We start from the raw sequence: 16,816 nt of genomic DNA, 5'->3' as shown, positions 1-16,816 counted from the left end.
ACTAGGTGTGCTCTGGTCTGTCAGCATCACCACTGGGAGGCTCTGCAATACTCCCAAGTGGGGAGACAGAGTGTGAGCAGAGGTTTGGGCAGGTCTTCTGGGGGAGGGGATCTGCTATGTGGGACTGAGGCAAGAGTGAGCGGGAGGGGCAGTTCTGCCAGAGTGTGTGGGGGAGTGGTGCTTGGTATAAGCAAGTTAGATAGGCAGTGTCGTTGCTGCACTGGTTCCAGCAGGTGGCTCTGTGCTTATGTGGAGAAGTCGGGGAGGCAAATGGCAGAAACCAGTTTCTTTGTTCCTGGACAGGTATCTCAGTGAACCCTGTCCTTCTGGGATGCTGTCTGAGAAGAGTGAATAACCTCCCCACTCTGTGAACCAGGTACTCTTCAGATAGCTGTTTCCATGCTCTGTATCCATGGCCTGTTGGTCTGCCTTCTCTGTAAGAGTGCACAGTGCCCTCTGGGCTGGATACCAGTCAACTCACTGACCTTTAAAACCCCAGGCTTTAAGCCCCACTGGTTGCCAGAAGTTAAGAAATTTGGTCCTTCCCATTTTGCAAGCCAGTTGTTATGGGGATTCATTTTCCCTGTGTGCTTGCTGTGTTCTAGTGTGTTTCTTACTCTTCTCTGAGACCGCAGCTCCCTCCCCACCACAGCAGCTTTCTCTCCCAAACTTCGTCCACACTTCCTACTTTCTTTGATGTGGCCTCTTCTCTGCCTTTAGTTGTGGAGTTTGTTCTGCCAGAATTGCAGTTAATTTCTGGTTATTTAGGAAGATTTGATATTTAGCTAGTTATATTCATGGGTCAGCAGACCTCGTACTCCACCACCATCTTCCAGCCTACTTAACTTGTTTTATAATTCAATTTTTCCACTTAATATATCATGGACATTTTCATAAGCCATTAAATGCTCTTTTCAAAATGAATTTTAATGACTAAATGACATTCTTTCATTTCACTATTCCACAGTTATTTTTTAAACCTTATTATGATAAAATGCTAGAAGTGGAATTTCTAGATCCATAGCTTAAATACCTTCTTAGAATTCTTAAATATATTACCAAGTTTTTCATGGTCGGTACCCACTGTGCCAGTATTTTTTCTAGGAAGTCCTTTTACTCCTAACTTTTTGGTGTTATTTTGTATTAGTTTTTACTCTTATTAGCAACGTGCTGATGTGTGACAGTTACTCTTTCCTGTGGGTGTGTTGTGTTTTAGTTATTAGATGATTCTTTGTCTTGCCAAACACTTTTATATATTTTTGTATTTAAATTTGGAAACAAGTGTCAGAGTAAAGCTGAACAACTCTAAATAGTGAAAGAAATTAATGTCCTTGAAGAAAATTTGAAAGAGGGACTGTGGGTTGCAGTTAGATTTTGTTTATTATAAAAACCAGGAATCTTTATTTTTTAAAAGTAGATATTTAACGATTACTGTTTGATAATGATATGTATATTTTATCTTCTGTACCTTCTGTTTATATGCTGGTTTACAATTTTTTTCTTTTCATTCCCTTTATGACTCTTTTATCTGGAATTTTTTCTATCTTCTACTTTACTATATTTCTATTTTCTCAGATGAATATGTTCATTGATTATTTTCTATTGACTTGTAAACTCTTGCATTTAGTTTATTACTCTAAATATTGACTCTTTTTAGTATATGTTAGATCCTTTAAGTAAATGTTAGAGATGATGCTCGCTTTGAATGTAAGCTTTTAACTGTGGGAATCATATCTATTTAAGCATGTAGTACCTAGTTTAATTCTAGGTCCTTTTGATTTTTATCTACTTAGGAAATATGCAATGTTTTGCTTACTGGGCTTATGAATTATATATTTTCATAGAAAAAATGCAATAAAAGCAAACATACAGAGACATGTATATATTTTTGTGTATTTCAAGAGTGTATCTATATAAAAATATTTCATAAATATTTACTGATAATACCCTCATGTTCTTCTATTTCTTAAAAATATTGGATTAATCAGAAGTATACATGATAATTAGCATCCAGTCATTTTTGTCTTTTACAAAGTACCTAAGTACAGAAGCACCTAAGTTCATTGGGTCCATATAATATATTTCAGAGCTGAAAGATTTATGTTCCCAACATGACCTTAAAACTCTGTGTGATGCATCATAAGTTTTATTACTATGCTAACAGCAATTTTTGTTTATTACTCTGTAGAATATAATATGTAGTATTCAGGGATAGTTTTTTCCTTGAAGTTTGCAGGATGAATGGTTGTTAAGCATTGTTATTTAGTTAGCTTCAAATATTATTTTGCTTTTTTTCTTTTTCCTAAGAAAAGATTAATGGAACTTTTTCTAAAGGTTGTTTGATATAACAGGGTAAGTTCATTACACTGTCTGGCTTATTGCACAGTAATGATTATGTCAGATCCTATATAAAGGCATGCAGTTCTTTTAAATTGTTATACAGAAAGAATATAATATATCTAAACTATACTGTAGGTCATTAATAATTTGAGAGATTAAAAATAGGGTATAGGGGAAAATTCTCAACTTGGCTCAGCAGTGTAAAATTTTCCTTCTAATTACTACTAACTTGTTATTCTAAAATAATTTTTTAATAACTGGAAATCAGTCCTGCAGAGTTATTTGAAAAGAATAGTGCCGGTGCTTTTATACTTTTCCCACTATATATGCATTTATATGCTGTGTTTAAGAATCATTGAATACAAATATGCAGATTTAATGAGTGTAACCTACTGTAATTTTATTCAAGTCAGACATTCATATATGGCACATGTAATTTATATCTTTATGTCAGTTAATTAACGCAGACAAGTATGTTTGAAGCCATTGGAGTGGCTGATGATCATCAGACATAGTTTTACGTGTAGGACTTTGGTGTCAAGTTTTGACCTACCAGGAACAATTCCCATGGAAATGTAGTCCTGGGTAGAGTTATACTTTTAATTGAATTGTGGAGGTCTAATATAATTTGGAAAAACAAGTCAAAATCGATATTTTTGTGCAGTGTTAAACAACATATGGACCAGAACATAAACTAAGAAGATATGTACAGAATCATCTTCTTACTTCGGAATAATCTCTATAAATTTATTTTACACATTACATGTCTATAATAAGAAAGCACTCTTCTCCAGATTTCTGCATGAGGATTGTGCACTGCACCAGACCTTTTCTTGTCATAGCTGCCATAACGTCTCCGTTAACAAATCCAGTAGATATCAGGCTGTCTTTATTGTACTGGACCTTTCGGCAGCATTGGATATGCTTAAATACTTTCTCTTTCATTAGTCATTTTCTTCCATAATGTGTACAGAACACCACTCTCTTGGAGGTTTCTTCTCCCAACTTGCATTAACATATACAGTTTGAGTATTCATTTATTTCATACTTTGTAAGAATTACCAATTCATAATTTAATATACTTACATATTCTATCTTTTAAAGTAGAAAATTAATGAGAATCAGGGCTATCGACTTTATTAGTAATTAGAGCAATAATAGATGACTTGACTGGGTCAGTGAGTAATCCTTTTTAGTCCTTCTCTATTAAAGGATACCACCTAAGCAGCTTGGGTATTATTTTAGCTGCTCAGTTCACTCTCTCTTCTGGTGTAGACACATATTCCTGATTCCATTTTCCTTTCCTTTTCCTCCCTCCCTCTTGAAATCGTACATTGACATATAGAGACAGAGCACCTCTCAGTTCTAAACCTGAGTCTTCATCCTACCTTAAAATCGTGTGTATTAGCATAATGCTGGCTGACTCATCTGATGTTTGCAGGCTTCAGTTAAGTCATCTGATATTTTTATGTTCAGCTAAGTCATTGTGAAAGCTCTAAAATAAGATGATTAGTTTAGGAGATAGCTCAAAGTGTATATATCTCTCGATAATGTGTGATATTTAGAATCCTGATTTAAAAAGTAATAGGTCTCCCATTAGTGGAAGCATTCAGAATTGGTTTACAATTCAAGCCTTCTATTATTCATGTCTACGTTCAACAAATACATAAAACCTACTATAATCCTGGTGTTGTATCCCACTGGTACTAAGGATAGAGTGATGAACAAAACAAAGTGCCTGCCCTCAGAGAGAATACAAGCTACCTAAATTTATTTTAGTTCAAAGACTCCATAGGGACCAGTAGGACTTTTCAGATACTTGTGGTATTGACTCTTCTGTTTTCTTTGTAAACTAAAGAAGTCAACTCCCTCTTTTAAGTCAGTGTCCTCATACATAAAACCAGGATTTGTATATGTTTTCATGTATTGCTGAATATAAGGCAGAGTAATTCAGATGAATATTTACCATATCTTTATTGTAGAAATCATATTTAAATATGACATTTACAGGGCGCCTGGGTGGCTCAGTCATTAAGCGTCTGCCTTCGGCTCAGGTCATGATCCCAGGGTCCTGGGATCGAGTCCCACATCGGGTTCCCTCCTCGGTGGGAAGCCTGCTTTCCCTCTCCCACTCCCGCTGCTTGTGTTCCTGCTCTCGCTATCTCTGTCTCTGTCAAATAAATAATAAATAAATAAAATCTTTAAAAAAAAAAAGATAAATATGACATTTACAGCATCTTCATTGTTCAAGAGAAAAATCTCAACTTTTTTATACCAATTAAGGCTTTCAGACATTCAGAAGATAGACTCTTAAGAATTTTTAATCTTCATATGACAATTTTTATGGGAAGAATCATTTCTTCTTAATGGAAATTATCTTTTTTTCCTATAATATTTTGATCCTGTTAATAGGACAAATGCACCAAAAATAATAAATTTATTTATAAAACTTAGTCTCAGCAGTTGTCTTCTAGACATGTCATTGATTCGTTCTTTTTTTAATTAAGTATCTTTGTAGTCCTAATAAAAAAGTTTTATGTTTGCCCAAAGTGAAATAGAAATGTATCTGCACATGATACATTTTGCTTCTTGTTTTATTCTCTGAAAAGTAGTTATCATTTAAATGCAGAACCTTCACTTTTCTGCTGCAAAAACAGATTTATGTTATTAACTACATGCCTAGCAGCGGAATTCAGGGCACTAATTTTCTAAGTTTGTGTCAGTATATTGACTCAAAGTGAATATTTAAGTGTTTCTGAGGAAAATATTCACATTAGAATAAGAAAGCCCCTTTAACAAGCTTTTCTTTGATTGAGAATATTAGATGCTTATGATTTAAAAATTAAGCGCCCACTACAATGTTACCTAAAGACATGCCTACGTGCATTCAACAGCTTTAGTTTATTTGGATTATGCAAGGTAAGAGGTAAAATATTTGGAACAAATCAAATATATGCCATTTTACCAAATGAAGGCTTGTCTTCATTCTCAGCTCTTCTGTTTTTATCATTCTTAGAATGATGCTGAAGGTTTTCTTCCCCTGTCTCCCTTTCTCATTTAAATTTAGTTCAGTCTTGAGAAATAATTAGTTACAGCCACATACTACAAAACACTTGGTAACAAGGTATACATGGAAAGTAAGAATTATAGGCTTATCATTATTTTATTGTTGTTTTTGTTTTACTTTAATCTATCTTTATCTTTTACCTTTGGAAAAAGTCTGAATAATAGGCTATCTCATTGCTTTATTAATTAATCAACTGCCAATATAATGGTAGCCAACTTAAAAAGGCTTTTGCTCTTTTGGATTCTAATTCTTTGAAATGATCTTTTGTTATATTCTATTTTCTTTGTGTATCTTTTCTTTATTTATCAAAATCACATTTTAAAGAAATAAATCAAGAAAAAATATTTTTCACCACATATTTATCTCCCTATTAGCTATAGCTGGGATCTGTTGCAAATGGAGGCAGAAATAAAATTAAGACTTACTAATTTTAATATTAGAGTGTCTCATAGTATTGTAGTATGTGATTTTTTTAAAGGCAGAGGGAAAAGGGAAGAGAGAAAAACAATTTTACATGCATATAAAAAGTACTTATTCATTTGGAAAGCACAGGTTAAAGGTAAAATCCAAAATATTTTTTTTATAGCTATCTCATTCTTCAATGTTATTAAAGTGCTTACTTCCCTAGTCCCTACAATCAGCATATTTAACTTTGGTTTTTACTGATTTTTTCTTTTTTTCCACAAAACAGACCAGCCCTAAAGCTGTTTAGGGTCCTAAGGATATGATCTTCCCCCCCCTCCCTTTTCTGTCTGGAGATACAGTGGTGAGCATGTTAGTATGAGGGTTATTTACTTCTTTTCCTACAAGTTTTCTGAACTATGGTTTTTGAGTAAGTAATCAGGACTTATTACTGCTATTTGAAATTATAATTAGCTTACCAACAGCCCTTTCTATGCTGAGAAACAGACTATCTACTTTTATTTTAAAATTTATTTATTTATTTATTTATTTAAAGATTTTATTTATTTATTTATTTGAGAGAGCAAGAATGAGAGAGAGAGAGAGAGCACATGAGAGGGGAAAGGTCAGAGGGAGAAGCAGACTCCCTGCTGAGCAGGGAGCCCGACGCGGGACTCGATCCCGGGACTCCAGGATCATGACCTGAGCTGAAGGCAGTCGCTTAACCAACTGAGCCACCCAGGCACCCTTAAAATTTATTTTTGAAGTGAGTGTTTATATTCCTGATGAATTCCAAAGATTTTCAAGAGGGAAGAAAGTATAAATTTGAAAGATTTACATCTGCAGTTTAGATGTTTGGGTCAATTTACCAGCAGATTGTCTGAATATGCTTGCCTAGAAAGGCTATTTGATTGCCTGATTTTGTTCTCTGAGAAAAGAAAGAAATCTGATTCCACAATGACTGCTGTTGCTTTAAGAATTAATTTCCCTGTTCTAATTTTCTATGCCCAAAAGGAATCCAGCTCTTTGACCTAGTTTATTTAGCTTGCTATGGAAACAAAAATTCACGTTGTGTGGGTGGGATGGGTTTTTAGAGAACTTCAGGCATAAATGGATTAAGTACTGTTCATAGCTCTTTAGACTTCCTGTCACTTCTAAGAAACATTCCCTTTAAATGATGCTGCCCAAGAGATCCATCAGTGGAGAAATATTCTTAGGTACCATAAAGCACTAAGTCATATGCACAAACTTTTGATAACTTTAACCCTGTACCAAGTGTTTCCAGGGTGTAAAAGTTCCTGCACCTGTTTAAAACAATCACACACATAACATTCTCTAGTGTAAAATATTTAGATTTACATGATCCTTGTAACTGAGGAAATTACACTATGAAATAATCAGGCCTGTCATTAGTTCTGCAGTTGAAATTAAGTTGGTCAATTCTGGGCACCTGACTGACTCAGTTGGTTAATCATCTACCTTCGGCTCAGGTCACCATCCCTGGGGTCCTGGGAGCCAGCCCCATGTGGGGCTTCCTGCTCAGTCGGAGCCTGTTTCTCCCTCTTCCTCTGCCCCTTCCCACCACTCATGTTTGCACTCTCTCTTTCTCTCAAATAAATAAATAAAATCTTAAAAAAAAAAAAGAAATTAAGTTGTTCAATTCTGTCAGCTATTTGCTTTTACATAATAGGAACTGAACTCAAAATATTCTAACTCCTCTATCTTATATTGTTTAATTTTTAATATTTTACATATAAGACTTAAAAATAATATAAAACAACTCACTGATAAATAATGTAGAAAAGAGCTCATTAGAGCAAAACTCAAATTATGTGTGTATTAAAAGATAAACTGAGGCATATTAAAATTTCTAAGAGTATATTTGAATAAATTTGAATCAGACAGTGTCAAACCAAAAGTGGTTAAGGGTCACTCTGCTAACAGAAGCTAGGGAAAAGGCTTTTATAGAGCAATTGTGGAAGCAAAGCAAGGAGATTATTTGATTATCTGTAGCTTAAGTGGGTGTCTTATTTGGGAAAGACTGGTTGGCTTCACAATTGTGATAGGTTGTTCATAGGTTTTGTTTTTCTAACCTTGGGGCATTTACAGGAATTTAGTATAGCTTAGGTTTCAGTTTGCTTAAGTAGTCTGCAAAGGCATTAGGGCCACCTCAGTCTAACGGCATCCTTGTTTAATTACTTTAAGACATACTTCCGCAGGGTAGAATATCTTGCAAAATGTATCTGCTCTTAAGGCCTGGATGAATAGAAGAGAGAGAGCTTGTCATACAGTCATTTTATGAGTTCTTTTTTTTTTTAGATCAAGGAGTGGATATATGAATTATATGTGATGAATAGAAAAAGCTTTGCCTCTTATAGTGTCTTGCTCAGTGAAAGCTTTTGGTTAAGCAAGAATCAGTTGTCCTCTGAAGGGTTGTCAGGAAGACTGTCTCATGACCCATAAACTATTTGTTCTAAGAATGTTGGTTATGATATGGTAAAGTCCATGAGGCCCCAGGAGGAAACCAGGACTAGACTTGGAAAAACAAAGTTTGTTATATTCACAGGACTCAAGAGGAGTAATCACATGTCACACAGGGCCACAGGGGAAATGACAGATTTTGGTCAAGTGACAGAAGACGGGGTGAGGGGAGAGCCTCAGCCAGAGCCTTTATTGGGTTTTCTGTGGAAAGGCAAGGTAGGGCAGAGTAGAGTTTAGGATTAGCTAGTTGGAATAGCTCCTACAGGCTTTAGACTTAGAGGGGGTCTCTAGTTGCCTGGCATCTGGCTCTGGGATAATTAAGGGCAGGGAAAATATTGGTTTGGTATACCAGAGAGTTAAATAAGGAAGTAGCTGGGGCCATAGACTCAGGTTTAGTTGATTTGCATATGAAAGATATGCACTAGGCTCAGGCCTGCTATCTCTAATTGGCTAGCCTTGGAGGGGCAGTCTCTCTCAGGCCAATAAGCATGCCAGCAAAATCATAAAATACAGAAAATAAAATTAAAAGGTCTGGTTTCAGTCTTTGGTCCATGCAACACTGGGCAATGAGTAATTCCTAGATATTGGGTTCCTTGTCAGTAATATAAAAATGAAAATATTCATCTTGCTTTATTGGATTGATGAGAAACAAGTAAGTTAACATTTGTGAAAAAGCTTTGACAAGTATAAATTCAGTATACAAAATAGTTGCCCTCAGGAGTCAATGAATCCAAGATACCCTTGAAGTTTATAAAAGAAAGAACCCTTTGATGTACAGCTGATTCTTACCTAACCAAAACTTCTCACTGAGCAGAATATTTCAAGTTACAAAACTTTTCCAATCATCATTTTGTAATTTATCTATCCACTCCTTGATTCAAAGGAAGGACTTATAAAACTACCATGAGACAGAAGAAACTCTCTATTCTACTCATGTAGGCCAGAAGAATGGATATAATTTGCAAGATACAATTTGCAAGATATTCTACTGTGCAGAAGCATATGTGGTTTAATTTTTGTAGTACCGAGCTCTTTTATACATTCTATATTAGTGAACTGTTTTATATTGGTATTTTAAGTCCTATATAAAAATATTTTTTAAAAAGCATGAGATTAAGGAGTCAGAGTATTTTGGGTTCAGTACCTATTATGTAAAAGCAAGCAGCTGACAGAATTGACCGCTTCATAGAAGAATTAATAACAGGTTTGATACATATTTTCATCTTGTAATTTCTACCATAGCCAGGTATCTGTACATCTAAATACCTTACAGGTATAGAATAAATTATGTTTTTGTTTTACATAGGGGCAAAAACCTTTACCCATTAAACATATGTGGTGCAGGGCTACATTTGCTAAAAAGTGTGTGCATATAGATTAGTCTTGTATATTAATTGCTATTCATTCTTCTCCTTAAAAGAAGACTTAAAGCCATCTGAGCAAGGAATTCTGGGGTCTTACCTACAGTGTGGTACAGAACAAAAGTGTGGGATCTAAGCTCTTTAAAGAACTTCATGGCTTCTTTTTTTTATTATGTTAATCACCATACATTACATCATTAATTTTTGATGTAGTGTTCCGTGATTCATTGTTTGCATATAACACCCAGTGCTCCATTCAGTACCTGCCCTCTTTAATACCCATCACCAGGGTAACCCATCCCCCACCTCCCCTCTAGAACCCTCAGTTTGTTTCTCAGTCTATAGTTTCTCATGGTTTGTCTCCCCCTCCGATTCCCCACCTCATTTTTCCCTTCCTACTATCTTCTTTTTTTTTTTAACATATAATGTACTATTTGTTTCAGATGTACAGGTCTGTGATTCAACAGTCTTACACAATTCACAGCGCTCACCATAGCACATACCCTCCCAATGTCCATCACCCAGCCACCCCATCCCTCCCACCCCCCACCACTCCAGCAACCCTCAGTTTGTTTCCTGAGATTAAGAATTCCTATCAGTGACATGTATCATATGATCTCACTGATAAGAACTTCATGGCTTCTTATTGGGCTCCATCCTCCAGTGGCTGTACAGTGCCACTGGTATGTTCAACCTAGATTGATTAGAAGGCCAAAATTGACAGCTTTTTGTAGCAGGGGAGGGGCACAGCTTGGACATGAGGGCTGGGATGCTCATATATGTGCATATGTGAAGCCTTTCATGATATGGAGTAGAGCTAGAGTCAGGGAAGCAAAGAGAAGTGGGATTGGCTAAGGTTCAGGGCTGTCTCTCTATGGGCTACACATGCTAAAATAGAACTCAAAGGACAAGTATTCGATTTGATTTTTTAAATTTTACATTTAAAATTTTAATTCCAGTGTAGGTAACATACAGTGTTATATTAGTTTGAGGTATTCAATATAGTGATTCCACAGTTCCATACATTACTCAGTGCTCATCAAGAATAAGAACATTTTTAATCCCCTTCACTTATTTCCCCCATCCCTCTACTCACCCCCGCTCTGGTGACCATCAGGTTGTTCTCTATAGTTCAGAGTCTGTTTTTAAGTTGGCTCTCTTCCCCTTCCCCCTGTTCTGTTTATTTGTTTTATTTCTTAGATTCCACATATGAGTGGAATGATAGGGTATTTGTCTTTCTCTAACTGGCTTGTTTCATTTAGCATTATACTCTCCAGCTCCGTTCATGTTGTTGCAAATGGAAAGATTTCATTCTTTCTTATGGCTGAATAATATTGCATTGCATGTATATACCATATCTATATCCATTTAGCTATTGATAGACACTTGGGCTGCTTCTTTAGTTTGACTATTGTAAATAATGCTGCAATAAACATGGGGTATGTATATATGTATATATCCCTTCGAATTAGTGTTTTCGTATTCTTTGGGTAAATACCCAGTAATGAAGTTACTGGATCATAGAGTAGTTCTCTTTTTAATTTTTTGAGGCACCTCCATACTGTTTTACACAGTGGCTGCACTAATTTGTATTTCTGTCAATAGTGCATGAGGGTTCCCCTTTTCTCCACACCCTCACCAACACCTGTTGTTACTTGTATTGTTAATTTCAGCCATTCTGACAGGTATGAGGTGGTATCTCATTGTGTTTTTTTTTTTTTTAAAGATTTTATTTATTCATTTGAGACACAGAGATACAGAGAGAGAGAGAGCATGAGCAGGGGAAGAAGCAGAGGAAGGGGGAGAAGCAGGCTCCCCGCTGAGCAGGGAGCCCGATGCGGGGCTCGATCCCAGGATGCTGGGATCATGACATGAGCCGAAGGCAGAGGCTTAATCATCTGAGCCACCCAGGTGCCCCTCATTGTGGTTTTGATTTGTATTTCCCTGATGCTGAGTGATGCAGAGCATTTTCTCATGTTTCTGTTGGCTATTTGGATGTCTTCTTTGGAGAAATGTCTGTTCATGTCTTCTGCCCATTTGGATTATTATTATTATTATTTTTTGGTGTTGAGATGCATATTTTTTTATATATATCTTTGCTACTAACCCTTTTTCATATATGTCATTTGCAAATATCTTCTCCTATTCAGTAGGTTGTCTTTTAGTTTTGTTGGTTGTTTCCTTTGCTCTGCAGAAGCTTTTTATTTTGATGTAGTCCCAAAAGTTAGTTTTTTCAAAGGCCAAGTGTTTTAAATTTGAACCTGGCCTTCCATGTTTTTATGAAGGTATCTTTGCAACTTAGACAAAGAGAACATACTTAGAATTTGATCTGATTTATTTTTTTTAAAGATTTTATTTATTTATTTGGCAGAGAGAGACACAGCGAGAGGGAACACAAGCAGGGGGAGTGGGAGAGGGAGAAGCAGGCTTCCCGCTGAGCAGGGAGCCCAGTGCGGAGCTTGATCCCAGGACTTGGGATCATGACCTGAGCCGAAGACAGCTGCTTAACGACTGAGCCACCCAGGTGCCCCGAATTTGATCTGATTTAAAGAATGATTTATCATTTTAACATATTTAGAAATATGGTCTGTGAGCCTCATATTCCCATTCTTACTGTGGACTCCACAATTTTAGAGACCTATTTTAGTACTTGAAAATTATAACAAAAAGTTTGTATAACTGTGTAAACAAAAATATAGCTATGTGTATGTGTAATATTTCTGAAGGCTATATTATGATTAAAATATCAAACCAATTCTACATCTGCTTATGTTAATATTTTTAGCAAACTTCATAGTCTTCTAGATCTTATACCAATATTGAATTTATATTCTTGTTTTAATTAGATTCAAATTTAAAAATTTAATTTCAGTTACTTTCAATATTTTTGGATAAGATGAAATTTAACAGCTGATCTGTTTTAACTATTTTGGTACCCAAATCTAATTCTGACTTCTTTTATAAAAATTAAAGAGAGAAGAAACACTACTGACCATTGAATATCACAAATTTAACCCAGAAAATGATGCACCACTTTATTAAGAATTTTTATGGAGTGTTTTTGAGAAGAACCACATTTCTCATTCTTTGTGTATATTTTGTCATTTCCTCATCCCTTGGTTCATATAACTTTTGATTCAGTGAGTGTATGTTATATTGTTCCCATTCCTGACCTTTCTTTCCACCTAAACATTTTTCCTCCAAACCCACACATTTTTAAATAAAGATATGAAATGATTTCAGGATTTTTTTTTGTCATAAGAGGCAATTTTTGACATTTTAGTTAAATATGATATTTTGGGAGAATTGATTGTGATAAGCATGGTTAATACTTTTTATTAATGTGAAGGGGTATAGTGTGAAGGTGTTAAAATATAATTATTCAAACAGAATTTATTGAGAATATAGCTCCATACTTCTATATGGGAGAGTAGAGGATGCAGTGTAGACCATAATAATTACATGCATTTCCTGAGAAACAAAATCAGTTCTGATTAGAAAATTTTCTAAAATTGGAATAATCCTTGGTTGAGTACCTCTGATGTTCTCCAGTGGGTGAAATCCTTAGAATTTTGGATACTGATTTTGGTAGTTTACAGATTTTATTATTTGCATCTTGCTTCACTGCTTATATTCTGAATGGTTAGTTTGCCTTTAAGATGAGCTATGATAGTGGTTTGCCTTAAGTTTAAGTTAAGACCCATGATCACTAGAATGAAAAACATTTAGATGGGTAATTGCATGTATCTTCATGAGATTATTGGATAACTCCTATGTTTATCAAGGATGTTTTGCAAAATTACATCCACAGTCCCAAAGGAACTTTTTGTTTCTCCTGGAAAATATCCTATGAAGTTCAAGTTAGCAACTTATAAACAAAATTTTTAGAAGCAGATTGTTTTTAAGGTTGCATGATAACATAAATTCTTTCTTCGTGGAAATACACAGTAGATATTGAAAGTGGTTAGTGTCATAACTGTCCTATAGACTAAAGAAAGTAGCCATTCTATTAGAAACTGCTAAGTGAAATTCAACTAGTCTTGATTAAGTGACTCTCTACAGCCAATTAAAGTAAGAAACTGCAAACAGGATGTGTTAAATAATCTTATAAATCACTGAAGTATGGTAGTGAGAAATAAAATACTTAATCACTATAGAAAATATTTTATTTCCAGGATACTTTAATAGAAATGAGAAACTATGATGAATGCCATGTTTTCCCAAAAAGGCTATAAAATTACCAGAATGTCTTTTTAAATCTATTGAAAATTATCACTATTACTATACAAATAAAATACACTTACATTCTCTATTTATAATTTGGAATTATCAATATTTAGATGTGTAAATACCGACAATGCCAGTTTATTTCAAGGTACTTAGAGATTTTTATTAAATTTGTAAAAAAGGATAAACAAAGTTTTATATGAATATAGGTGGCAGAATGCTCAATGTCAACATGTAGAAGTGAAGATAATCCAATGATGCAGCTCAGAGTAAAAGCTAAAGTTTTTTAAAATGCTTTATTAAAGGCTTTATTTTTGTCCTTTCTCTTTCTGTCCTGTTACCTAGTGTGCTTCCAGGGCCCATTCATACTGTTCCTAAGATAGACCTGTATACTCCTGACTAAGGGTATTTGTACTTACTATTTCCTCTTGACAGGGTTCACTCTCTCACCTCCATGACATTGCTTAAATGTCACCATCTCAGAAAGGCGTTTTCTGGCCACCCGATTTAAAATGGCAGCCCTCTTCTCCATCTCCCTGCCTTAATTTTCCCATTGTACTTTCTACCATATTTTTCAGTTTACTCATTTACAGTTTTTATCTTCTCTCCTCACTCGAAGTAAGCTCCATAAAAGCAGGGTTCAGCTGGTTCACTACTGTATTCCCAGTGTCCAGAATAGTGTCTCATAAATATTTCTTGCATAAATCTATGACCTTATTTATGTCTATTTTCTATCAGTAGACATGTAAATATTTAATTGAATACTGCTAAACATATCTCAATTTGTGGCCGATTGGATATGAAGGCAGGTGGGTAACCACTGTGTTTGTCATCAGTCTATTTATTTTGATCATATAATGGATGCTATTTTACATTTGTATAGTGTACCAGGAACTATTTACATTGTTTTACGTATATTAAGTAACATACCTTACAACAACTCTATGAAACATGTACTATTATCAGTTCCATTTTACAGTTAAGGAAACAAGAGGTTAAAGTAAGTAGCCCTTGGTCATACAACTAATACGTAGTAAAGCAAGGTTCATACCAGGACAGTTGGTATGTCCAGAACCTACACTCTTAACCAGAGGTTCATGGTTAAAATCCTCCTGCATTGTTGCTTTGAATAGCTTCATTTCTATCCTTTTTATATATATTTCTTCACTAAAACAGAAAATTTTGGAAGGAATCATATCTGTTTAACCACTGTGGTTTTATAATCATTTGATTTTTTTTCTTGCAGTGGGATGCTATCACTGAAATGGATGAACACAATAGGCCCATTCACACCTACCAGGTATGCAATGTAATGGAACCAAACCAAAACAACTGGCTTCGTACGAACTGGATCTCCCGTGACGCAGCTCAGAAAATTTATGTGGAAATGAAGTTTACATTGAGGGATTGTAACAGCATCCCATGGGTTTTGGGGACTTGCAAAGAAACATTTAATCTGTATTATGTGGAATCAGATGAGTCCCATGGAATTAAATTCAAGCCAAGCCAATATACAAAGATTGACACAATTGCTGCTGATGAAAGTTTTACACAGATGGATTTGGGTGATCGCATCCTGAAGCTAAACACGGAAATCCGTGAGGTGGGGCCTATAGAAAGGAAAGGATTTTATCTGGCTTTTCAAGACATTGGGGCGTGCATTGCCCTGGTCTCAGTCCGTGTTTTCTACAAAAAGTGCCCCTTCACTGTTCGTAACTTGGCTATGTTTCCCGACACCATCCCAAGGGTTGATTCTTCTTCTTTGGTTGAAGTAAGGGGCTCTTGTGTGAAGAGTGCGGAAGAGCGTGATACTCCTAAACTATATTGTGGAGCTGATGGAGATTGGCTGGTTCCCCTTGGAAGGTGTATCTGCAGTACAGGATATGAAGAAATTGAAGGTTCTTGCCACGGTAAGAAAGAAACTCTCAATTTATCATGCATTTAAATGACATTTTAAAAAGATGAAGTTTTACATTTATTTTCAAATAATACATTTTCAAATGCTATTACTGGCAGAACTGATTGTGGAAGAAATTATTAATTATAAGATAGTTTCTTATTATTTTTCCCCTTAGAAAGGGTATATGAAAATGTAAAATAAGTTGCATACCATGACAAGTGTTCCTCCATATTGACTTCAATAAAGTAGTTAAGCCATATGAATGGCTGTATTCACCTAATTTTTATAAAGTAAGACAACATCAATAGCAGCAACAAAAAACAAAAGGGATTCAAAATGGATATTTGCTCAAATTTCATGTTTGATGACTTACAGAGAATCTGGCATTTAAAGATAGTTTGAAAACAATTCTTTCTTTCATGTTGAATTGTAGTAACTGAATAGTACCTAGATAAGATGAAGTTATATTTAAATAAGTGAGGAATTCACATATGTGTTTCAAAAACATACATAATAGTTTATGCAGGTGTTATGTGTTTGGTGATTGAATACTGCTGTGTTAGAGCTTAATTTATCTTTGCTACTATTTTTTTAATACTTATTTATTTGAGAGAGAGAGTGCATGCACACATGCACGGTGGGGAGGGGCAAAGGGAGAAGGAGAGACAGTTACAATCCTGGACCCTGAGATCACGACCTGAGCAGAAACCAAGAGTTGGATGCTTAATAGACTGTGCCAGCCAGGTGCCCCTATCTTTTGCTACTAGTAAGTACAATTTCCCACCATATAACAAATTACCTTTTAGTTGTTGTAATACTAGTATTTGTGTAAGATCTGTCAGGAAATATTAACAAAACACAATGTTAATTAAGTTTAGAACCATACCTTTCACATTGTTATGGTAATAAAATACCTGTAATTTTCAAGATCAAAGATTTTGTCTTTCTATGTGTATCATTTTGTGAGGGCTTATTAATCTAATAAATTTATACGTTTAAAAATTTTTACACAAAGATAATATACATCAATTGTGTTTG

General features: G+C 35.1%; 1 protein-coding gene across 1 annotated transcript in view; it reads left to right on the top strand.

Moving 5' to 3' along the window:
* LOC145716138 (ephrin type-A receptor 6-like) overlaps positions 1-16,570 on the top strand; it is a 51,185-nt gene extending 34,615 nt beyond the window's left edge. The window contains exon 2 of the mRNA XM_081798258.1: positions 15,125-16,570. Coding sequence (XP_081654384.1) covers positions 15,125-15,823 — 699 coding nt within the window. The 3' untranslated portion in view covers positions 15,824-16,570. The remainder of the gene's footprint in view (positions 1-15,124) is intronic.
* Positions 16,571-16,816: the final 246 nt, after the last annotated feature.

This window comes from Leptonychotes weddellii, chromosome 1, assembly GCF_054177405.1.
Source record: "Leptonychotes weddellii isolate Sample4059 chromosome 1, ASM5417740v2, whole genome shotgun sequence".
NCBI classification, from domain to species: Eukaryota; Metazoa; Chordata; class Mammalia; order Carnivora; family Phocidae; genus Leptonychotes; species Leptonychotes weddellii.
This window is presented reverse-complemented; position numbering and strand designations above follow the sequence as displayed.